This window comes from Callithrix jacchus, chromosome 6 (assembly GCF_049354715.1).
Source record: "Callithrix jacchus isolate 240 chromosome 6, calJac240_pri, whole genome shotgun sequence".
Taxonomy (NCBI): Eukaryota; Metazoa; Chordata; class Mammalia; order Primates; family Cebidae; genus Callithrix; species Callithrix jacchus.
Window position 1 is genome coordinate 59,140,455 of NC_133507.1, and position 24,469 is coordinate 59,164,923.

Consider the following 24,469-nt stretch of genomic DNA (forward strand, 5'->3'; position numbering starts at 1 on the left):
ATTCTAAGACCTTAATAGGAAAAAATTTCACTTATGCCATTGTACATGCTGTTTTCATTACAATCATTGCCATGTAATCAGGTTGTGTTTGCACTATTCTCATCATATTCCTATTAGAAAAATTGTTATTACATCTTATCAGAGAAAACGAATGCTCTTGATGTGAATGTTTTATGTTTCTTGAAAAGCATTTTCACAGTCTCCTGATGCTATGGCTTTATGCTCAAGTTCCACTGAGCTGCCATCTCATCTCCTGTTTCTTTGAGTCAGCACCAGCAACCAGAACGAAAAGCTTTCAGGAAGGCTTAGGAGCTGACGAGGAAGACAGAACACGTCTTAACTGTGTGGTTCTGTAGGAAAGGAAGGTGAGTTCCTACCTGGTCTTTGCTGAGAGTAACCATGCACTGGTAAGTGGCATCTGCTGATGCAAATATGTGGGGGGGATTGGAGGCACGTTTTACTCCATGATAAAGTCTGGAAAACTGAAGGAAAAATAATTAAAGGAAAATCTTCCCTGGACCATCTAATACTCCACTCCCTATTACCCATGAAACCAAGACTCTGTCACTTAGTAGGGGACTTGTTGCATCAGGAAGACTGTAGGGTACAGGTTGTGGGGTCTGCTGGCCTGAGTTCAAGTTTCACTTCTGTTCCTGGCTTCCTGAGCTAGTTCAAGGGAGTTGACTCTATGCTAAGTCTCCTTGTCTGCCAATTAGGCTTAACAATAGTACCTGTCCCACATGGCGTGAGAAGTGAGGTAACCCAGTGTCTAACATGCAGTAAGCACTCAATAAATGTTAACTATTGTGATAGTTTGCTTTAAAAAGGAACCCCGAGATGTAAAAATACCATTTGTACTGCATTACTATCTGCACTTTGGAGTATATACACCTAGAATAGCATAATTTTATTCTTACTTTTCCTTTCTTTTCATTTGCCCTTGTGAGTTTTAATTTCCTATTAAGGTGCAGTACGCTCTTAAAACATCCCTTACCTGTGGAGAGTATATGCTCAGATTCTGGAAGGGGTTCAAGGCAATTAAGATGTCTCCAACATATGTGTAAATTAGCAAGTCTGCATAACGTTTCTGCAGCTGATGGATAATTGTATCCTAAGAAAAGGGTAAATGGTATTGAGAGTAAATATTATTTCCAATCGATGGATAGATTCTAAAAATGACAACAAATTTATTCTGACAAGAACATCTTTCTCTAAAAGATGAAAGTAGTGCATTTAAATCACACAGTGACCCTAATGATCCTGAATTCATTAAAACAATGCCAGTATTTGCCTTGAAAAAAAAAAAAAACAGGAATATATGAAAAGAATTAGGCCCACCAGTCAAAATGTTGTATTTAAATTTTGTTTAATAAGCTGTTCCTACTGATAGAGCACAGACAAAATGGAGGTCCATTTCTCAAAGCACTGCACTTAAAATCTAGGTGGGAGAAATACAAAACTGAACACTTGTTATTACTCTGTAGTGATTTAAGCACTGAAACAGTCCCCAGAGTTAGACTCACCATGAACAGGTCCAGTGCAATTAACAGCTCTATTGAACATGCATATTTTAAATGGGGATTATCACAGACTTCAAATTTAAAATTCAAGCTATATTAACTTCACTATTTCCCTAAATGAAGCATTTTCTTATGAACAACAAACAACCTCTTAAGGGTTAATTGCAATATTTTATCAAACAGAAAATTATTTCAGCTGATATAATCCATCATTAAGGCTACAATATAAAAGACTTTATTGGAAAAAAATTCCAAATCCTTTTCTCGTCATCATTCTAGCAACTATCTAAATAAACACAGCACAGGATCAGAGTCACAGCAACTGAAAGCTCCCTGAGCTTCATCCCATGGATACAAAAACAAGCAAATTTTCAAACGACCTTAGGAGGACATGGTCTGCAACAGAAAGGTAAGACCTGTCGCACGAAACAAACGTCTTCAATGAGAATTGTCTACTAAATAGTTAGTACCTCGTCCAGAACCTCTAGGTTGACCAAATCATCCTCAAGGCAGTATTTTTCAGCATCTTCCACATGATAAGGTCTTCTGGTATGCATCCTCTCATGCCTAGAAATTCATCAAGAGAGTTTAAGCATTAAGACAGCAAATAATGTAGCAGAAAGTGAGCAGCAAGGATGGCTCATTCACAATCTTATCTCGTGATATGTTCAGAGACGTCAGAGACAGGGATAGGAGTCCAGTCCAGGGCCCCAAGCTTTTCCTGTCACTGTAGAACGACTGGGATAAAGTGATCTCCACAGTTCAAGTCTACTTTCTGCCAGAGTGAGGAGTGCTACCAAATGGGCCTACCTAATACATATATTTGCTTTGCCTAAATGCCAAAGACAGCACTTCCAGAATAAACAGCTCTGATTTCTGCTCAGTGTCAGGCATAGAGTTCTCACTGGGGTATAGCCATAAGTGCCTTACTTGCCTTGAGGTCCTCTTTCCCTATCTACCAGCAGCACCCCCAACTTTTATGATAGTTTTTTTAACCTACGTAACATTTTCAAAGATTAATATAGTAAATACCAAGTAATTGATCATTGTTTACATTTTTTCTTATTGATTTGAAATCCCTTTGTGACTTTTGGCTCATCCCACTCCTCTCTCATGAGGTGACCACTATTTGATGGGTTTCCTTCCAGTCTATTTTAAAATATTGGTCATATGCATATATGTACCCATGAGCAATATACAGGTTCTGTATGTATAGTTATAAAAATGATATCATACTTAGGTTTTATTCTGCAAGCTTTTTTTTTTCATTAAACATTATGATTTTTAAAGTCTATCTACTACCTACCTACCTTCCTTACCTACCTACGTAGTTCAGTCACTTTAATCACTGGGTAGTATTATACTTTATGAATATGTACCTATTTATTACTCAGTCCTATGGGTTTTTTGTTTGTTTTTTAAATTTTATTTATTTATCCATTTTTAGAGATGGGGTCTTGTTTTGCCACTAGGCTGGAATGCAGTGGCATAATCATTGCTCACTGCAGCCTCAAACTCCTGGACTCAAGCAACCCTCCCTACTCAGCTTCTCAACTAGCTGGTACTAGAAGTGTGTGCTACTGTGCCTGGCTAATTTTTAAAAATTATTTTTTGTAGAGATGGGGTCTTGCTTTGTTGTCCAGGCTAATCCTGAACTCCTGGCTTCAAGTGATCCTGCCACCTTGGCCTCTCAAAATGCTGGGATTACAGGCATAAACCACTGTACCCGGTCTATTCGGTCCTATGCTGATCAACATTTAGGCTGATTCCATTTTTTTTTTTTTTTTTTGCTACTAGTAACAATGCAGCACTTAAAGCTGTATATACATCTTTTTGTATAAATATGTGAGTTTTTCTCCTGGAGGGCACTGTTCACCAGGGCTTTAAAAATCTTGTTTGATAAAAACAATCCCCTCTGGTATACTAAAATATAGTTCTTTAATGTTTAAAACTAATTCAAGGGCAAAGTAGGCCTTTCCATTATTCATTTCATAAACTCATCACTCCTCAATGTGGTTTAGGGGGAAAGCATTGGCTAGAAGAGCTCTGGGCCCTAGTTTCAGAGTTGTGAGAAATGTGCTATGAGATACTCAGCAAATCCCTTAACAACCGGTGTCTCAGTTTTCTTTTTTAACCTTTCAATAAAAATGCTAAGAATCTGTCACTTTTCTTCATCTATAAATAGAATTACTAGGCTGGGCACAGTGGCTCACACCTATAATCCCAGCACTTTGGGAGCCTGAGGTAGGTGGATCACCTGAGGTTCAGAGTTTGAGACTGGCCTGACCAACATGGAGAAAGCCTGTCTCCACTAAAAATACAAAATTAGCCAGGTATGGTGGCACATGCCTGTATTCCTAGCTACTCAGGAGGCTGAGGCAGGCGAATTGCTTGAACCTGGGAGGCAGAGGTAGCGGTGAGCCAAGATCGCACCATTGCAAGCCAGCCTGGGCAACAAGAGCAACGCTCCGACTCAAAAAAAAAAAAAAAATAGAATTACTTACAACTGATCTGTCTATCTCAAAGGTTGCTGTGAAAGCACATACAGTCATGGATAAAGAAATGAAATAAAGTTGAAACATGGACTAATTACTATTCTTACATCCTTGTTAAAAGGCGGAATCAACAATTTGCATAACTACACACATTACTCCGAATATCATTGACTAAACAGAATCATACCTAAACTGTCCTCCTACATACTGTAAATTCACTAGCACAGAAGCATGACTTCTTGGTTCTTCTCTGTCACTTTTATGCCCATCATGATCATAACTTATGAGGATGTCACCAACCAATACAGTTCTATCTAGCTAGACCCTAGAAGGTGGTGTTGACGGCAAGTTTCACGGTAAGTACCAGTTAGAAGTCATGGAATCTTGATGTACACCCTACTCTTTGGTGTGCATTTCACAAAAGTAGGTAAAAAGGAAGAAGCACACTTATCAGCTCTGCATATTGAGTCTTGAGTTTATAAGGTAATTAAAATGGGCAAATAAAACTGATTTTTCTCTTTCTAGCCTATTAAAGTAAATCTTGCTTTTTAGTCTCCATCACTGATAGATTTGAAAAAGGGATATTTGAAGCGTGCTATTAGTTATCTCCAGTTCTAGAACCAGTTTTGCTGCTAATTAATATAAAGGTCCAAAGTACAATGAAGCTTAATTTTTATTTAATCAAATCAAATTTATAACCTAAGCACTTTAAAATTATTAAACAGAATGATTTCTCTGTCTTTACATATTGGTGATGGCAAAGAAAAACCAAATTGGTTTGTAATACACATTTTTACTAAAACTCAGAGCTGCTGCCTGCCTCTAGCTAATCATTTTGCTAAATAAAACAGCAGGAGGATACATATTTCTGACCAAAATTCCCTTCACATAAAATCTAAGAATAATTTTGCTTGATGTTCATCAAAAAATATCATACCACATTTTCATGAAATAATTAAATTACCATATGAAATTCAGCTAGTTATCTCCTTCCTATATTTATATCTTATAATTGCATAAAATAAGCTAAGTCAGAGTTTATTCTGCACATCGTGTGACAAAGAAAATCAAGAATTAAAAAATTGCCTCAGATCTGGTTCTGGTCAAGATGGAGTAAGCACTCTTCACTCTTGTCTCCTCACTGAAGACAACTAAATACCCTGGACAGAATGCATGGAGCAGCTGTCTCAAGATGCTTAGAAGTAAATTGTAACAGGTATATTAGAGAAGGAAGTCAGAATTCAAAACACTACTGAACCAGTGGTGGGTTTTCCAGGGTCTTTTTCCCTTTAGTAACTCCTGACCTGGACTTAATGGCAGTCTGAGCTGCAAACAGGAATGCCGAGCTTCACATTGGATGACATTTTTATAAGCCAATTAAAAATGGAAGCACTGATAAAACCTTACTTGCAGTCTCACAAATAGATGCAGTCTAGTAGAAAGTTTTAATTTTCAGTGTGAATATGCACAATGCAGTATCACTTATTTTAAAAAATCTTCCCCAATAATATTGTATTAACAAAAAATAACTTTTTAAAAATTTTAACTGCAATTATTAGCAATGTGTGGCCTCTTTCCTTGCTTCCAGGAAATCAAGTTCTTTAGAAGTATTTGCTCCTAAAAGTGAAGTAGGCTATCTAGAAGTTGATGTAGATGCAGGATATCTCTACTACTAAGCAGACAAAGGCCACTTCATGTCCCCAACCAGAAAAAAATACATATATATACATACATATGTGTGTAGCACTATTTCTGCTTTCCCCAACTAGTGTTCTTTGGAAACTGCTGCCTGCTTAGCTTTCCTCCTCTGGCTATGGGGTTTGGAGATTCTATTGAAGAAAAAAAACATTATTTATCTCAATTTGTAGTCTCCTTTAAAAACATCCTAGACTTTGCATAAGCTTATAAAAAGTGTTATATTGTTTTATATTTCCTTATTTTTAGTTGAAGTTAATAAAAATAAATTTGGTTTAATTTTTTCAGTTTTACTGAGTTAAGTGATTTGTGTCATTAGCAACTATAGATCTTAATTTCCTTTAAATTCATATGCTCCATCTAGTGCCCTACTTGAGAATTGCATCTATTATCAATTTTTGCTGATGAATTCCTCATTTAGTGTCAAAATTACAGATCTCTAACTAAAAGCTACTTGGATTGAGTATTCCAAAAGGTCTGAGGAATGCAGACTTAGATAAATGAATGGATAAATAGCCAAAAACATCCTATTAAATCAAGAGTATGTGGTAAGGCATTGTAGTTTTAGTAAAATAAAACTCAGAAGATGTTTTCAAATTCCAGTAATGTTGATATTGCTTTTCCTAGATTTCCTACTTGTTTTTATGAGTCTGTAAGTATGTTGGCTGCCAAGGCTGACTTCTCAGACAGTTTGTGAGTTGGAGCTTAGAGGGAAAGTCTTGGCTTGGACTGGTTCCAGGAGTTTGGCTTTGATATGGCAGTGGAGGGGCAGGTTATCGAGAGCAGGCCTGCCCTAGGTTCCAGGGATCAGGTAAAGGGGAAACCGGTACCTGAGTCCATGGATCAAGTAGGGTGGGAATGAGGGCAAGTCTGTACTGTCAAGTCCAGGGAAATGGGTGCGGCGTAAGAATAGAATCTGAAGAATGGGAAAGACAGAGCCACAGGTAGAGGCTGGGAGTTTCCCTAAAACAATAGTGAGCATAGATGAGGTAGAGGATGGGGGTCTTTGTTGAAATCTTTGGCCCGGCCAATGGGTTGGAAAGGAGCTTTAGAGGGCACCAAACTGGTTCAAATACTAGAGGAATTATTCTCATGAAATAAATTCCTAAACTGCTGCTGCTTCTTTCACTCTAGTTTAATCTCTGTATCTGCATTATGGTTAAAACCATTTCTGTGTGAATGCTCTGTAATATCCCATCACTGCACCTGATAGCTTCCTTGTTAGAGATGCTAGTCCTATGAACTATATTGACAAACATATTTTGCCCAAAAGTGGCTCCTTAATCAATTAGCCTCTTTCTGTCTGTCAATTATACCTGTGGAAGTGGAGACTTCCATATAGATACAAATGGGGCTGCAAGAACTTCATGTAGGTGAGACAGGATACGTTCTTCCCTTCACTCTCCAACTATGATGAAAAACAAGTAATAAAAGAAGGTGCTCTAAATCATAACTCAAACATGAGAAGGAAACAAATTCTTTTAGCTTATCAGTTCAGCCTAATAATAACAATAAGCAATACACTAGCGAGAGGTTAATCTCAGCACTGAGAAATACTTCCTCACTTCTTAGACAGTCACCCTGTGTCAGTAGCATTGTGAAGGTCACCTCTGGCTCTGCTCCTCCACACTAAAGATAAGACCCCTCTCCTCCACCCAAGAGTGGAACTATAAGAAGTGGAGAATGACTAACACTGTCACCAGATTCCAGAGGGAAAAGGAAACAAAATTTGTTGAGAATAGAGACACAGAGAGAGAGAGAGAGAGAGAGAGAATAGGAAAAAGTTCCAAGCTCAAAGATGCCAGTCCTTGCCAGGCATGGTGGCTCATGCCTGTAATCCCAGCACTTTGGGAGGCCGAGGCAGGTGGATCACAAGGTCAGGAGTTCAAGAACCCCGTCTCTACTAAAAATATAAAAAATTAGCCAGGTGTGGTGGCATGTGCCTGTAATCCCAGCTACTTGGGAGGCTGAGGCAGAGAATTGCTTAAACCCAGGAGGCAGAGGTTGCAGTGAGCCGAGATTGCGGCACTGCACTCCAGCTTGGCAACAGAGTGAGACTCCGTCTCAAACAAACAAAAAAACCAGTCTTCAAGAATCTAGGACAAAAGCCTGCATGGCCATAGAGAGAACTCACTCCCTTATCACTGCATTCAATGGATTCCATATAAGAAGGAAAACATTACTCAAAACTGAGAATACAGTACTGTTGCTAAAGTCAGTGATGTTGAATATTTCTTCCAAATCTTTATTTCCATTCAATATACCTTTTGAGAACAGAGCCAATGAAAGAGAAACTTTTATTTTACTATAACTATATCATCATGGGCCTAGAATGAGAAAAACTACAGCAGCCCATTGAGGAGTGGTGTTATTCTACTGCGAGTCAAATATGGACAGAAATAGCAGCTGGATACCTCTAGTTTCATGAACTGTATCTTGACGCTGAACTTAAGGCTATATCTATCAAACATTACAATGCATAGATTTAAAAATAGGAGAATTATTTGGGTGGAAATTATTATAGTATCTGCCCGTTTTTCATCTAAGCACAGTTTTGGCCAGAATCCCAATAAATCAGCATCTTATCATTAATCATATTAAAGAGTATTTGATACACCCAACTTCTCTAAGCAGCAAGAAACAGTAGCACCAGCATAAGATTAATATTAATTAACTTATTCATTCATTTGTAGATAGATATAGGTATAGATAGCTAGCAGATACTAATTATAGCAAGGTGTAGATTTATTTCTTCTATCAGGAAGACAGGAGGATCCTTAACCTCCTGTGTGTCAAGCTTCTTCAGCACTTTATAATCTTACTGGAGTTACTTCATTTACAGAAGAACCCAAGAACCCATTAGTGTATATAATATGGGGTGTGTGAGAGTGTGTGTGTGTGTCCATGCATGCATACATTTGAAGGTAGAAGAGGGAGAGAGTGAGCAAGGATTACTGGGGAAAGCTGGCAGTTAAATAGTGAGAAATCTGTTTTTAAAGGTCAGTGCTGCAGGTTGAAATCAGAAAAGCTGAAGTCATTGTTTTAATCAGCCTCAGGCAAATTGCAAGGGCAGAATTACAATCCATTAAACAGAGCAGAAAAAAATAAAAAACCTCAGCAACTTAATTCTTCTACCAAGTAATACTTAGAACAGACCATTGGCATTTAGGGTTTAACATCTGTGGTTTCAGCTAGTACCAAGCCACCTGCAGGGCACGGCATGCTGGATGTTGTAATTTTACTAAGGTTCACGGTTGAGTTCGTGTTTGTGGCAGAAACAACCAAGTCCTTCCCCTGCCTTCACTCACATTCCAGACAGTGGTTTTCTTCTTCTCCCAGCAACCCTTGTAAAGTAATAAAAAGCATTTTTTCAATCTACTTCTCTGAACTTTAACCGTGAAATGACACACCAGATGATACTAATGAATTCAGGAATTTGTAAAACAGGTTGGGGAAGAAGTCTTTTTGAAGATCAAGGAAATAGGTGCTGATATAAAAGAAATGACCAAATAGTTTAAAAACACCCCGACAGATTAAGTAACAATGTACCCTGAACCCACTGTTCACATGGTTTTAGGGCTTCTTAACCGCCTTTAAAAGAGTAAGACTTGGATTCATAACTGCTCTATTGTACCTAAATTAAATACATGCCTTGACAAAATTATAGTTTACTGGAAAAACTTAAATTCCAATGGTGTCATACCTACACTATAACCAGCATCAGGTAATGGTATCTATCAAATCTCAAATATTACAATGTCACTTCTCCTCAGGTGCCTCTACTGTCCCATATCTGTATCTGTAGCATATATATAGTGAAATGGAGATGAATCATATCCTGGCTTTCCGGAAAGCCTGAATGGTTAGACCCAAGAGAGGTGAGACAGGGGCCTACCATACTCAAGCCCTCCATGCACAGCACAGCTTCTGCTCCATGTGAACAAGCTCTCCATGATTCTTAGCCTTGCTCTTGAATACTCTTACATATGCACCATTACTGAGATGGACCCTTCCCTATAACATGCTTGCCTCAGCACTACCTTCCATCCCCTCCCTGTGATGGAGTTGGGAAATTGTATTGTCCCTGCTCCCCTCTGTCTTTTCCCAACCATTGTTCTCTCTGACCAATCTCTCCCTTTTTAAAAGTTCACCTCACACTCTTATGTCATCCTTTTTGGCATGTGATCCCTAATTTACCTTTCTACCCCTTCCCCTGATTGTAGTCTTTGTTGCAAGTAGGGGACATTTGTCCATGTCCTACTAATGACTTTGTTAACACTTCCCACATTCTGATCTAAGAGTTCCTCAACCTGTCAACACTTAAAAAAATGTTTATTTCTATTTCACTGAAGTTGTCCACAAGCTCAGCTATCCCTAGTTCCTAATTATCTCTCAGCAGTTCCCAGGATCTCAGTTCTACAATCCCTTTTCTCAACATCCCCTCAATTAATCTGCTTTTCATCTTCATTATAATAGCCAGTCCCCAGACTAGATCAGCTTCAAAGTCAATAAGCCACTCTGGTGTCCCTTTCTTCCCTACCCCCAAAGATCCCAAGGACACTCTTCTACTAACCTCCATTCCCTTGCTTCATTGCCCACTCATCATGTCCACTGAAGCCAGTCTCCAGCCTGAAGAAGACCATAGTGTCTGCTTTCCCTAATCCTAATTCCTTGCTGCTAAGAGTTAATCAAGATGACCGATGAGAAAGGCAGCAGCGGTGATGGTACATTTTCTGAGAGTTTCTAGGGCCAAATGCTGTTGCAAATGCTCTACATGCATTATCTTAAAACACTGATAAGCTTCACTACAATAGGATGCTATTCAGTATGTTCCACCTGAGTTTTCTGTGCTATTAAGTAATCATATGTCTGTCTTTAATTGACCCTTTACCATATTCCTCATAGTAACTATCTCAAAGATTTCACACTTCCCTGGAGTCCACAATCCACTCTCAACTTTGACACCTTGCTAAATTTTTTTTTGAAAGATAAAGATCATTCAACATGAATTTCTTCACAATACCTCCTCTCCTCACTTAAGTTTTATGAATACTTTTGTCCAACCTTTCTTTGTCTCTCCCAGCTTAGTTTCTCTCCTTCTAAGGTCAACCTTCCTCTTAGGCCCTTGATACACTCCCTCTTGCTTCCTCCATTGCTTCCTCTCTCTTCTGTCTTCAATGTCTCCCTCTCTGTGCAACCTTGCCCTTCACCTCTCCAAGTGTTCCCCATCCTTTAAGAACTTGCATTCTTCCCTGCAGCCCCCCTGAAACTACCAACTTCTCTCTCCCCTGGGGAAAGTACTAAAGTGGACAGAACATTCCTTACCTTTGCAGGTATAGTAAGAAAGTTTTCCCTGCAGGTTGTAAGTTTCAATATTCTGTATCAGCTCTCAAATCCAAAAGAGCTGCTCCAGCTGGAGGGTCCAGGACTGCTTAGACCATTGAAGAACTCTCCTTTGGGTGGAAAGCTGGAAGCTTTGTGTAATATCCGGAAGTACTTGGCAATGCATTTGATTAACTGTAAAGAAGTGTCTTGCAGTTTCTATGTGACTGCAGTGTGAACCAGGCCAGGGAGGCAGCCCAGTTTGGGTAGGCCCCAACACACTTCTTTATTTCCCTAATCTCTCTCAATCTATCACTAAGTCCTGACAATACTATTATTTTAATATCTTCTGCCATCTGTAATTACTAACTGCTCCCTGGCTGCAGCCTTGCCCTGCTCCATTCCATTCTCCATACTGCAACCAGAACAACTTTCTGGAATTCTTCAATGGCTCCCTAGCACCTAAGAAACAAATTCATTATGACATGGCTCCTGTCTGTCTGTCTCTCCCTCCCACCTACCCCATGCCAAGCTCCAGCCAATTGTTCACCAGATTCCCCCACTCTTTCCAGCCCTTCTGCCTTGCCCTTTGCTTGTTCTTTCCCCTCCACCCCAAATCACTCCCTTTCCTTGACTATCTTCTATTTGTTCTTCAGGACAGTTCAAGGATCATCTTCCCAGCAGCTCCAGGGCATCTTCCACCACCATTCCAACCCCAGATTGACTTAGGTGTCTATCCCAGGTGCTCTCGGGTATCCCAGGCATTCCTTTATCTAGGTACTTTTCATGTTGAGCTGTTCACACCTGATTCTTGTCTGTATCACAAACCAGACTATTAGCTCTTTATCAGAAACTGCATCTGATTTGCCTTTGTAGTCCCTCTGTTCAGCATAGGACCTGACACATACACATACATAAGTGCCTCTTGAATGAATAAATTAGATATTGAATAAGAGATAAAATGGATACTTTTAACATTCAGTACCTCAGTAGTGTTTATTTTCATGATCTTTTACAGTAAGTAAAAAGATGAATTTGTACAGATTATGGGAAAGAGGTAGTGTTAAAAAGAAATGAAAGACTCAGAATTAAATAGACCATATATACCACTACTACAAACGTTTATGGAGGGTGCACTATTCTAAGCATTTTACATGTATTGACTCGCTTAACCCTCAAAATGTTCCCAATTTTATAGAAGAAATTTTGGAACAGGAAGGTTAAAAACTTATCCAGGGAGTGGCTGGCCTGAGATGAAAACCTGGCAGAGCCTATGGACTTTTTTCTTTTCTTTTCGAGACAGGGTGTCACTCTGTTGCCCAGGCTAGAGTGCAGTGGTGCAATCACAGTTCACTGCAGCCTCGAACTTCTGGCTTAAGTGATTCTCTCACATCAGCCTCCTGGGACTACAGACATGTGCCACCATGCACGGGTAATTTTTCTTTTACTTTTTATTATTTAATTTTTTAGTGGAGATGAGGTCTTGCTATAGTACCCAGTCTGGTCCCAAACTCCTGGAATCAAGTGATCCTCCCACCTCAGCCTCTCAAAGTGCTGAGATTACAGGTATGAGCCACCACACCCTGCCACGCCAGTGGTTTTAACTACTACATTGCACTGCCTGCCAGGTGGCCATAACTGTGTAGAAAAATGATGAGTGGGTCATTTGGCCTCACTCATCTGTACAGTCACCTCAATTTTTCTGTTTTTTTTCTACTTTAACTTAGAAACTCACAACTTTAAATATATTGATTTATCATCATGGAATGATATTTGAGAGTTTTTCCTGGTGGGCTGGAAACATCTTTGTAGCCAGCTCCTCGCCAGTTGCTAAGAGGAAGTAATAGTACAAGATAGGTGGCAGGTTAAGTGTCAATTACATGCATTGTGTTTCCTTTGGAATAAATTTTCCTACATCCTAAGGAAGTGACTGTTTAAAAGTGCTGATACCTATTTGTGAGGTTGTATTTTTTTAATGATAGTTCAAAGAAACACAAACCACTGAGGGAAACTAAGATTTCAAGGACCCTGTGAGAAGCCTTTGCCACCACATGAGGCTTCTGACATCAAAGGAGTTAACAAAGATAAAGAGAAATTAGAGAAAGGGGATAAGAGAGGCTGCTGTTACAATTTTCTATGGTAAAAGAAGAAAGGTTTGGGTTTCTTTAAAAAGAGATAGAGAGAAAGCATAGATCTGGACAGGCAAAGTCAGGCAAATGTGAAAATCCAGATAACTTGGCAAATGAAGTCTCAGAAATCATTCTGTGGCAAATCCCAAAACAGGAAGATAAAGAGGAGATGTTGGATTTGACTCACAGCCTTTAAATATTGGGTTTGTTTTTTCTTTTATTTTATCTTCATTTTTGGTGGTGGTGGTGGCGCACGCGCGCGCGTGTGTGTGTGTGTGTGTGTAGGTGGGTGGTAGGGGTGGTGGCTGGTGTACAGGAACCAAAACGAGGGAGAAAAGAGATTTCAGCTTCATACAGCTTAAACAGAGGTTCCTACTGCTTCAAAAAGATTCAACATCACAAGAACTTAGCTGCATTTCTCTACCCTGTAGGGAGGCCATAGAAACAGAAATGGCAGTGGAAAAAGCAAACAAGTAGGAAAAAAAATCGGTCCTGAGCTATCCAAAAGCGAACCTGGTGGTGGTAGAGAAAAATCAGAAAATATAGTCACCTTGAAACTATACCTCCAGCTCCAAGAGTTCTGATGCAATATTTGGCTTTTTGATTAGCAAACAATTCTCTGCAGAATACATGATTATTTCCAGAACTTGTAACTTATGATACCTCATTTTCTTCACCTCCAGTACTTTGAATGTTCTTTTAATAATAACGAACTGGAGCTTATCTACATCCTGGATGGTTTCGTAAAACCAAATAATTGGTGAGCATAGGAAGCAGGTTTATTTGCATTTAATTTTTTTTTAAAGAGAAATTCTGCCACCCTCTGGACAGAAATCAAAGATCTATTTCTTAGAGATTCACCAGGGAATACTGTTTAAAGCACTTGCCCCTGAAAATAAACATTAAAAAAAAAAAATCTACCTTCTAAAACAAAAGAGGATGAGGTAGGGTAGGAATCACAGTTGCTTTAGCTAGCATAAGCAATACCTGAAAAACATTAATTAAAAATACAAAACTGACTCTAAGGAGTTTTAAACTAAAGAGAAAATGGTCTCAGAGCACATTAGAGAAACAGCCTACATTACTGCTCTTCAGTCTACAGTGGCCAAGTAAGGGTGTTTCACACAATCTCAGCCATGGTTGCTTTTATACAGTTACCTTTACTGGTAAAAAAGAAGTCCAAATTTCTATTAAATGTAAATCCATATATCTGTTGATTTTTAACTAGAGCTAACTGAACCCCAGGGCAGAGTAAGATTTCAGCCACTTGAGAGAAATTGGCCGGAAGAACACAAATGGGCAGTTTGTTTCCAAAGCTCTCCTGCTCTCATCCACTGGGCATGGAGTACTTAATGTCATGTAAATAAAACTCTTAAAAATGCAGGCATGTGATAATTACCAGTAATAATGCTGGGCAAATCAAAACACATGACATGACATATTTATAAACAACCACAGGGAGAAAGAATAAAGAGAGTATGGTACCTGGTTTTCGCAACAGGATTTAGGTGCTTCTGGTCTTGGAGAACCTTGGCCAGCTGTTTTTGCAGAAACAAAACCTTTCCATGTACTCCTTTAATAAATGGGTGGTCAAGGAGATGTGTGACAGAAGGTCGCCTTTCAAAATCCTTAATAAGACACCTGTTCGCAAAAAATCAACAAACAATCCAAAGTACAATCTTAGACACCCTGTTCCCCTATGAATATGGAAGAGAGAGAGAGAAGGTAAAAACTCATTTATAAAACCTGATCAAACAGCTCTTTCTTTATTAATATGTGCCAGAAAATAGAAAAATAGTAGTTCTCTATTAGTTGAATTAATTAAAACATCGGAAATCTTAGTTTGTTTTAAGCAAAGTTGAAAACACAATTTCTACCATCAATTTGAATTTTTACCATCAATTTTTAAATTGTTAAATTTAAAATTTTTTGTGTTGACACCTATTTGTGAGGTTGTATTTTTTTAATGCCATCAATTGTATCTTTTTAAACCTCTAATTTGAATTTCAACACTGAAAATAGACTGCTCAATATTCTATCTGCATTTTCATTACAGAAAAATATTTTCAGTGGAGTCAAGTTGATTCGTATATATACTTTCTTTCAGAAATATGTAGAATTAAATACTATCACTTCTATTAAATCCTAATATACAAAAAGCCCCTTGTATAGTGGTGGGGAAATGCATTTAGGAGTTTATAAGGAAAGAAACTAATCATAAAGAAACATTCACAGAGAAAGTTTGGCAGCTTGATTTCTAATGTCTTCTGAAGAACCAGAAAAACCACAGAACAGGAAGTGACTACGATATAATTCAGATGAATTTGGATAGACTTATACAAACAAGGAACAAAAAGTCCATTCAAAATGGCAAAAATTGGGTTGCATTTAAATTCTTCTGTAGTTAATTGGTTAAAACCACACCGGTTTAACTACTTTCTGTTTCAGATCCAAAATCCTTTTCAAAGCAAACAATGATTTAGCACAGTTTGCTGCACCTTCTGTGTTATTCAAGATGATTTCGATACAGGGAAATTTCTAGCAAAGTTGAATCTGATGAATACCCCTCCAACTGCCATCACATTTCTAGTCTGCGTAGCTGCCCTTGGATAGAGGAAGAAATTTTAACATCCACCCTTTTAAGCTATCAGTCCACATCGGAGGCTTAGGATAAATGGATGCCATTCTGCCCACTCCATGAAATAAACGTCTTTAGTTTTCTTAACAGTGGCATGCCAGCATCATCTGAAATACAGCATTTTTTTTAACGAAATTCACTGACGAATGGTAAAAAAGTTCAGCCTCACCTTGAACATGATTTCAAAACATTTAAGCAGAGTTCTTGAAACAATCCACGACCGTTAGACTTACAAAAAAGCTTTAGCCTTTGCAATTTTCCGGTCAAAACACTTTCATATCCCCTACCTTCTAGTCCTGAAAAGATATTCGGCAAATTTCCCAGTCAGTCTGTTTTAGAATTGATTCAGGGGATTCCCTGTCTATCGGAACTGAAGCTTTCAGCTAGAAAAGCCAACAGAACCTAAATTATCTCCATTCTGCGGCTTGCAGGACCATAAATACCACCTCCGTCTTGCCATGAGAAGAAATACATCATTTGACTTTTGTAGGTTCAGGGCCTTTTGTATAATCTATTATTTTTCTGTGAAAAATAAAGAATCAGTGCATATACTTTAAAAAGACTGTGTTCATGTCTTTATATCAGCAATCTTCTCTTGATTCCTTGTATATTCACCTCTATATGTAACTATCAAAGCTAATATGGTCTGATATTATGTAAACATGCTAATAATCATGTTTCCTGAAAAAAGAAGGAACCCAAGATACTGTCAGAAATATAGGTGTATGGTCCAGTCCTCCTAGCATTAGGAAGAGTGTATAAAAACTCCTAAGAGAAATAGTCCTTATGTCCTCTGAGAGTTCCTACTGAAGATGCACCTCAGAGAAATTGGTAGGAACTGCTGGATCTGAAGCTGAGCCTGCCCAGTGATTTTTAATAAGTCACATTATGTCGGTTTCTCATCACAAAATAGGTATATCAGTATTGAAGTATTTCCCAAACATGGGGAGAGAAATTTGTTTCCTCACATAATATTCATCTCACCCATCCCCAACCCTTCCCAACTTTTTTTTTCCTGTTTTAATTATTGAATCATCATCTGAATATTAAAATATACAATTTTAAATATTGAATCATCATCTAGTAGATGCTCATTGAAAAGAAAGAATGAACAAAAGGACCAGGGCACCCTCAATAGCCTGTTGGCTAGTGGCAACACTTCAAATTAGTAAACTCAGGAGCAGAGGCTGAAGGTGGGAGAAGGCAATTAATAAAAAATTCACAGCATGTGAAGGGGAAAATGGGCTGGAGCTGCCTCTACCTTCCCCCTTAAGATAGGTACCTCAGGGCAGTGTTCCAGGTGAGGCCTGAAAACAAGGTCCTTTGGATACTTCGGTAAGTAAAGCTCCTTGAACAGGGATTGAGAAAGACTGGGAAACCCATACTCCATCCAGCCTTATGAAAATATGTTTCTGCTAGAGTCTAAGGATGCAGTTAAAGGTGGTATAGCTTGTTTCACAATGTTAGCATCCACTGGAGAAGGAAGGCTTCCAACAAGGTTGCAAGATTGTTTGATATGCTGGAGAGGGTTCCTCTCTAGATTATGGAGGAATCAAAGAAATGAGTGAATAACGAAGTCAGAGAATTAGACAAAGAAGAAACTAACAAGTAAATCTGTTATTTCTTGAAGATTAAAAAAAAGTGATGATAGTGGGCATTCTACTTTCTGGAAGCAATGATCAAGAGGCCCTGTTGGCCAGGCATTGTGGCTCACGCCTGTAATCCCAACACTTTAGGAGGCCAAGGTAGGAGAATCACTTGAGCCCAGGAGTTCAAGGCAAGCCTGAGCAACATAGTGAGACCTTGTCTCTACTAAAAAAGAATTTAAAAATTAGCAGAGCACACCTGTAGTCCCAGGTACTCGGAAGGCTGAGGCAGGAGGATCACTTGAGCCCAGGAGTTTAAAATTTCAGTGAGCTGAAATGACCACACCACTACACTCCAGCCTGGCAACAGAGTGAGACCCTGTCTCAAAACAAAAAGGCTTTGTTAGCTCTCCAAGTAAGACAGACTGAAGTGGGTTGAGTGTCTGTCATAATAAACCACTATTAACTTCAGTAGGGATGGCACCAGTTTCAGGAGGCCAAAGGAGAGACCCAGAGCCAACGAATGAGACACAGGGTTTTATCAGGAGAAACTTACAAACAGGGATGATCCAGTGGCCGTGTGCTGGACAGAAGAACCGCCACTGCATGCGAAAAGCATTTTCACTTCACGCCTTCCTCCTAACAACCTTCACCTGGCAACCTTCATTTAACCCAGAACAAAGAGTCTCACTCCCCCGTACGATGATGTTCCACAGGAAGGGCCCAGAGCTCAGATGTTCCCTATCGATAAGGAATTGACCTCTGGGTTGGCCGTATTCTGAACTCCAAACACATATTCAGGTGCGACTGCCATCCTCAGACCATCCTCGGGTATGCTCAAGTTAAATTATAGCTGTCAGGTGTGTCGACCATGCACCATCATACCACAAGAGCAGCAAAACTGAAACTGACTGTAAAGGGAAAGAATGCTAAGCAGAGTTGTGACTCTCCAATTGCACTGGAGGATTTTTAGGGGAAGGGCATGAAGAACTTGAGGGCCTAGCTTTATTTTAAAATACTCCTCTATATATTTTTTCTCATATGAAGCAAAGAGCCAGTCTGAAATGGAATTATTATTTTACAGATTAAAAGAGAAAAGTTATTCTTTAAGTGCAGACAGGGCTGGAAGTCCTGCGTTACTAGATATCAGGGTGTAGGATCGTATCATTTACTCAGCAAACATTTATTACACAGCACCAGAATTAGCCAAAGTACATAAATTAGAAACCATGACCCTTTTCCTCAAGGATCTACAATCTAATTGGAAAGATGGAAGGACAAGAGAAACACATGAAACAGCAAAAGTTATATGTTTTCTTGTATCTTTAGGATAAGAAATAGTAACACAAAAGCATAGGGTTTCAGAGCCACAGGGACTGAGATTTTCGATTCTAACCCCTCTTTTAAGAGGTGAAGAGACTGAGACCAAGTCCTCACAGTGATGAGGTCATTTCCTTAACTCCCACAGGAGGACTCGTCCTACTCTGCTCCGTTTTGCTAAAAGTGGCAAAGGTACAATCTACAAAACAATTCTTCAGGGCCAGAGGGAAGAACTAGGCAGGGAAGACTTCCTGGAGCTGGTAAGAATTGAGCTAGGTAAGTCTTGGGGAAAGTTTTGGAACTAAATTGAACTAAACTAAACTGGGGGAGCAAAGGCAGAAGTCATTTTAAGATTGGAGAACCAGACTGGCAATGCAAGAAGCAAGACCAGGCAAGCTGTAAAGCCGGCAACTCAGGACACCACCAGAACACTGACCTTCATTCACCTCTTAAGCTGCTTCTCTTGAGCGCCTAAGAACAATTATGCCTTTAGTCCCTTTACCAACTTTAACTAGGGGATAATTGATATTGCTTAAGACTGTGTAGGCTGTGCCCAAAACTACTGTTTAAGTTTGTTGGCTTGTCATTTCTATCCCTGGTCAGCAGAGGTTTAGAGGATGAAGATGAAACTGACAGCTGGGATTCTTAAAACTCCTGATAGCCTCCATGTCCTTTTATAAAGCAAGACAGAACTCCTTTAACCTGATTTGGAGAACAAACAAAACTAAAGAAGTTCTAATATACTTATTCATTTCAGGTATAGCTTTTTAAACCAGGAATTGCAAATTCCAAATGAAGAATATCTTCTCCCAGCCAGGGACTGAGCAGTTTTTACAAAAGGATGCATAAAATGTTAAACTCTGTATGGGGTTGGGGGCCAGCCAATGTTAGGTGAATTAGGGGAAGCCCTAGACACATAAAGCATTCCATCAAAAAAAGAAACTAGTTTCCTAGTCAAAAGAATTTGGAAAACATTGGTGATTCTCTAAACCAAGTAAGTTTGGAGTATCATAATGCACACAAGCCTATTAAAGGTTCTTACAAGTACTAGGGTTAAAAAAAAAAAAAAAAAGGTTTAATTCTGTTTGAGTCCACGTTTCCAAACTTACTTGACCCAGAGACCTTTTTGTGTGTGAGTCAGCCTCACAAATGATATCCTTGGAAGCTCTGTTGTAAGCAATTAGTAGCATGATTTTAGAATGGATAGCAGTGTCCTCAACTCAGTGGACTGAGGGGAGGCTCTAATAACCCTTAATTATTGTCACATCTGAGACACTCTGTTGGGCTATTGCTTCTGCAAAAGACAATGTTTCAAACTGGGGAGACATTTTCCTAAGCTCAGCTCCTTCCAGAGTTTTTTAATCTAGGAAAGAAGTAACAAGAACTAGATTTAGATACACTACTTTTCCCCCAAATCATAAGTAATTCTTTCATTCATTCCTGGATTTTTAAATCTTTTTTTAAAATCTGGATTTAGATATGCTTTCTCTGTGCTAAGAGACAAAACGAAACAACAGAATACCAATTTATGTATACCGTGAGATATATACAAGAGACTCTAGAAATAAGGCCATAGTGGGTGGCTTGAATATGACAGGAAAGTCCACCAGAAGAAAAAGCAAATTACAGCCTTGAAGGAAATCAATTCGCTACCTAATTTGAAATTCTAGTACCTTCCATCATGCTTTCTTGGCTGAAGATTAATTCTCAGAATCTATTAGTGTCACCACATTAAACACAGGTTGTTGCAGCCATTTGCAGCAATCTCCCAGTCTGGCTTCTGCCAAAAACAGGCAAAAAGGAGACATTTCTTAGCAAGAAGCAAGGGCGGGCTCTGGAGCTGGTGATGCCTGTGCGCTCTCTGCTCTCATACAATAATGCTATATGACACAGCTTCTCTGTCCTGTAAATTGCCATTTCAACCAAAAACCAGATGCCTGCAAGGGGGAGCTATTTGTCAAGAGCCTCCGACTGTTGTTTACCAATGAATAAAACACTTGATACAGAGCAGCTGAAAAGGCAAAAACTAAAAATACTAGTAAGAAAAGCATGAGGGTGAGCAATTTTATTCCATACATTGGGGCAAAACTAAATCAAAACTCAGAATTTATGTCTCTCCTCATTTCTTTATAAATACTCTGTCTTTTATATTTCCTGCTATTTTTTGCAGGCTTGCTACTTGGATTGTTACATGTTCCCGTTGCTACAGAAGATCTAAACATTTTGGATCTGAGAAAGCATTTCCCTGCCCTGTGATTCACACTCTACTGCCCTGTGGTTGCTATCATCATCAAACAGAAGGCTGACTGACAAAGAGGCCTCTACATCAAGGGGAGAAAATCCTCCAGAGGATACACTAATTATAGGTTAAATATCAGAGCCCACAGTACTCTGTCTTGGAAGAAAATTTCCATTCGGGAAGACAAGACTATGACAAACAGGCATTTTCCCAAAATGACTAATGCTTCAAAAGAAGGCAGAATGAGACACCTGATGTTGTATATGGTATTTCTGTGAAACATCACCTCCCTGTTTGGTGGAATATTTCACTGCATTTCAGTTTTCCTGAAGTCCGCATATCACATTTGATGTTATTTGAAAATCTCACTGGTGAGAACTGAAATTGCATCCTAGCTTCACACTTGGGGTTGGGAAGTGGGGTCCTCCCTTGAAACAGGTAAATGAGAACTGGGAGTACGTCACTCAGTGAGGCAGATCTATGGTTATCAATCAAAAGGAGAACAGTCAGTATTTGCTAAAAGAAAAAAAGCCCTGAGAAGGTAGGATGGAGAGTTTTAGAACAGGAAGCTGAGTCTCCCTTTGAAGTAAGTAATGGGAACAGGTCTTGCCAGAGATCCCAGGGCAAGGTTTGGAAGATAAGCAAGTCAGCCTGATCTTTAGACAAAGCTGTCAGTACCGAAGGTCCAGAGTGAGCTCAAGTAAATCTAGGATGGAAATGGAAAGGGAAGAACACTGCGTTTCCTGAAGGCTGAGACTGGGCAGGAAACTTGGGGATAAAGAACATCTACTCTTCTCACCCAGAGAAGACTCAAAGAAAGTGAAGAAGGTCACATAAAAAAAATATATAGGGTGGTTTAAAGCCATAACGTCAAATCTCTGATGAAACAGAATCTACCTCCAGAGTTAAGGAACGTGCACCAGTGTGGCTGGAGAGAGTCCCTGTGCAAAAACAAAGCCAGATCAGAGACCCCCACTAAGGCAGAGAGCTGCAATGTGTAACCCTGTAATGCCCTAGGGTTGCAGCCTGAGTGAAACCTGTCAACCAGAAACCTCTTTACCCTCTCTCTCTAATCCCTTGGTCAACATGAAATAGTTAGAAAAGCCCAAACTAACTATGTTCTTAGCGAAGGAGATGAGGTAACAAAAATTCTAGATCCTCCAGCCCTGCTTGTCTGGGGACAAGTAGAGCGCCACAGTGAGGAGGAACAGAGCAAAGGAGACTATACCGTGGACAACAGGCAGAATCAGTCTGAGGAAGAAAAGGAGAGAGATGTAAACGTGCTAAACAAAGGAGATGAAGTTAGAAGGGCCAAGTGGAACCAGGCCAGAGCCAAGAGACAGGTCAAGATGGGGCAGAGGTTCAAGGTAAAGAGGGCTATGTCCAAGAAAAAGCCAACTGAAGGCACACTGACTATGATGGCTGTTTTGTTCTTGTTATTGGCACCTCCTTCTTGTGTTTAAGCTATGCTTTCAGTGTCACATGGCATTTGACAAAGAATGGGGGTAAGGATGCCCTCTGCTGGACTTGGCGGCAGCCAAGAAGATGTCAATTTTGTGTTCTAGAACTAAGGCAGTTGTAAGGATTGTAACTGGTGGCCCCAAGTCATCACCTTCTACTCCTGCTTGCTTTCTTTTCTTTCTTCTTTGGTTGAGTCTTTATAAAAAGCACCTTGCAATTAACCAGATCTGTCTGGAGGCAACTCCAGCCATGTGATACAGTCAGGGCACTGATAAACACGAGCCATTACTTCATCACACAGCCCCAGCAACTAGCTTATCAGATTGTTAGTCTATGTTCAGATGCCACCCTTTAGTTCAAAGGACTGGAAAAGGTGTGATCCCTGGGAGATCAAAGCCTAAAATGGTCAGAAAGGTTATGGTGAAGGGAGTTCATCTATAGTGTTTGGTACATAGTGAGCACTTGATAAATGCCAGCTCCCTGGGCCAGACACTGTACTAGTTCCTGGGTATACAGTCAGTCAGTCCAGTTGGAGGAAGACAGCACGGTACACCTACACCTGTTAATAATTAGCAGTATGAGTGCTACATAAGTGTCCTACTCCATTTTGCACTGCTGTATCAAATGATCTGAGACTGGGTAATTTATAAAGAACAGAAATTTATTTTCTCACAGTTCTGGAGCCCGAGAATTCCAAGATCAAGTTTCCAGCAGGTTCAGTTGTCTGGTGAGGGCTGCTCTCTACTCCCAAGATGGTTCCTTCAGAGGGGAGAAATGCTGTCTTCACATAGTGGAAAGCCAAAAGGCAAGAAGAGACTAACTCTCTCCCCTTCAAGCCTGTTTATAAGGGTACTTAATCCCTTTCACCATGGAGAGGCTCTCATGACCTAATCACCTCTTAAAGAACCCACCTCTTAATACTATCACAATGGCAGCACCTGAATTTTGGAGGAGACACTTTCAAACCATAGCAACAAGGAAATGTTAATGTGCAATTTGAGTTAGATTTGAATAATGCTGCACCCATTAGTTAGCTACTTTCTCTCAGTGTGATTCCTACCACTGAGGACAAATTTCTGTTTGATAGTAGAGGTCCTGATCAGAACTTTCAAAGTTCTGAGGGGAAGAGAATTTCTGGGTCTGACAATTCAGCAAAAGCAAAGAACTGTGGCATTTTCAAGTTCACGCTTTTGGGAAATCTTATTTTTTTTAATGTCTCGCTCATTTCTTCGATTCAAAAATCAATTTCCATTTTGACAAACAGTCATGGTCTGCTTCTTAGTCCAGGCTCAAATGCCCAGGGACACATGAATTGTATTTCTTCCCATGGTTCTACTTGCCACCCTTCCCTGAATTAAAACCACAATTCTTATTTGTATGCATTCTTCTCCCTACAAGGAGAAGGAATAGATAGTACCCAGCCATCCTCTAAAAGAAATGAACAATTCATCCCATACTGCATGATCATTACATGCTCAAAACTATACCAGGACTGCGGTTGGGGCTAAGAGAGTACAAATCAAACAAAAGATATTATATTCCTCCACAAGAAACTTATCAGCTTCTGGGGTAATACCAAACTTACACATAGGAAAGATTTAGAGAATCGGTTCAGACTGATTTCATTGAATCATTCAAAAACTTACTAGATATTTAATGTGAATGGTACTACAGCAAATGCTTGGGGGAAGGATGCCTGGAATGGGACATTCACTTTCATGGGATTTAGAAAGAAGAAGAATAGACATGGACATAAATAATAATAATTTAAAACTGAAAAGTATAAGCACTAGAATAGCTCAGGTGAAGTAAATAATTCTAAGTAGGAGCAAGAGTTTCACATGAGAGATTATCATTGGGTCTTAAAAAACAAAAGGGATATTGACAGAAAATGCAGGGAAGAGCCATTCCAAGTGGAGGATACAGTAGCCCTTTGAGGAAGTTCATTGGTATAAAGTGCAGGGCTCATCTAGGGATATGAGTAGAACAGAATGATGCAGTTATAACAGAGACAGAGGTGAGAATCTGGCTGGAACACTTTCAGAACCTAGAAGGTCTTTCTTA

The 24,469-nt window shown here is 39.4% G+C and overlaps 1 protein-coding gene across 5 annotated transcripts in view; it reads right to left on the minus strand.

The window, feature by feature from the left end:
• MYO3B (myosin IIIB) overlaps positions 1-24,469 on the minus strand; it is a 503,216-nt gene that overhangs the window by 283,227 nt on the left and 195,520 nt on the right. For all 5 annotated transcript variants that reach the window (XM_035304567.3, XM_035304566.3, XM_035304565.3 and 2 more), the window contains 4 exons: positions 14,647-14,802; positions 1,991-2,087; positions 995-1,111; positions 378-482 (listed from right to left, as the gene is read on the minus strand). In XM_035304567.3, coding sequence (XP_035160458.3) covers positions 378-482; positions 995-1,111; positions 1,991-2,087; positions 14,647-14,802 — 475 coding nt within the window. The remainder of the gene's footprint in view (positions 1-377; positions 483-994; positions 1,112-1,990; positions 2,088-14,646; positions 14,803-24,469) is intronic.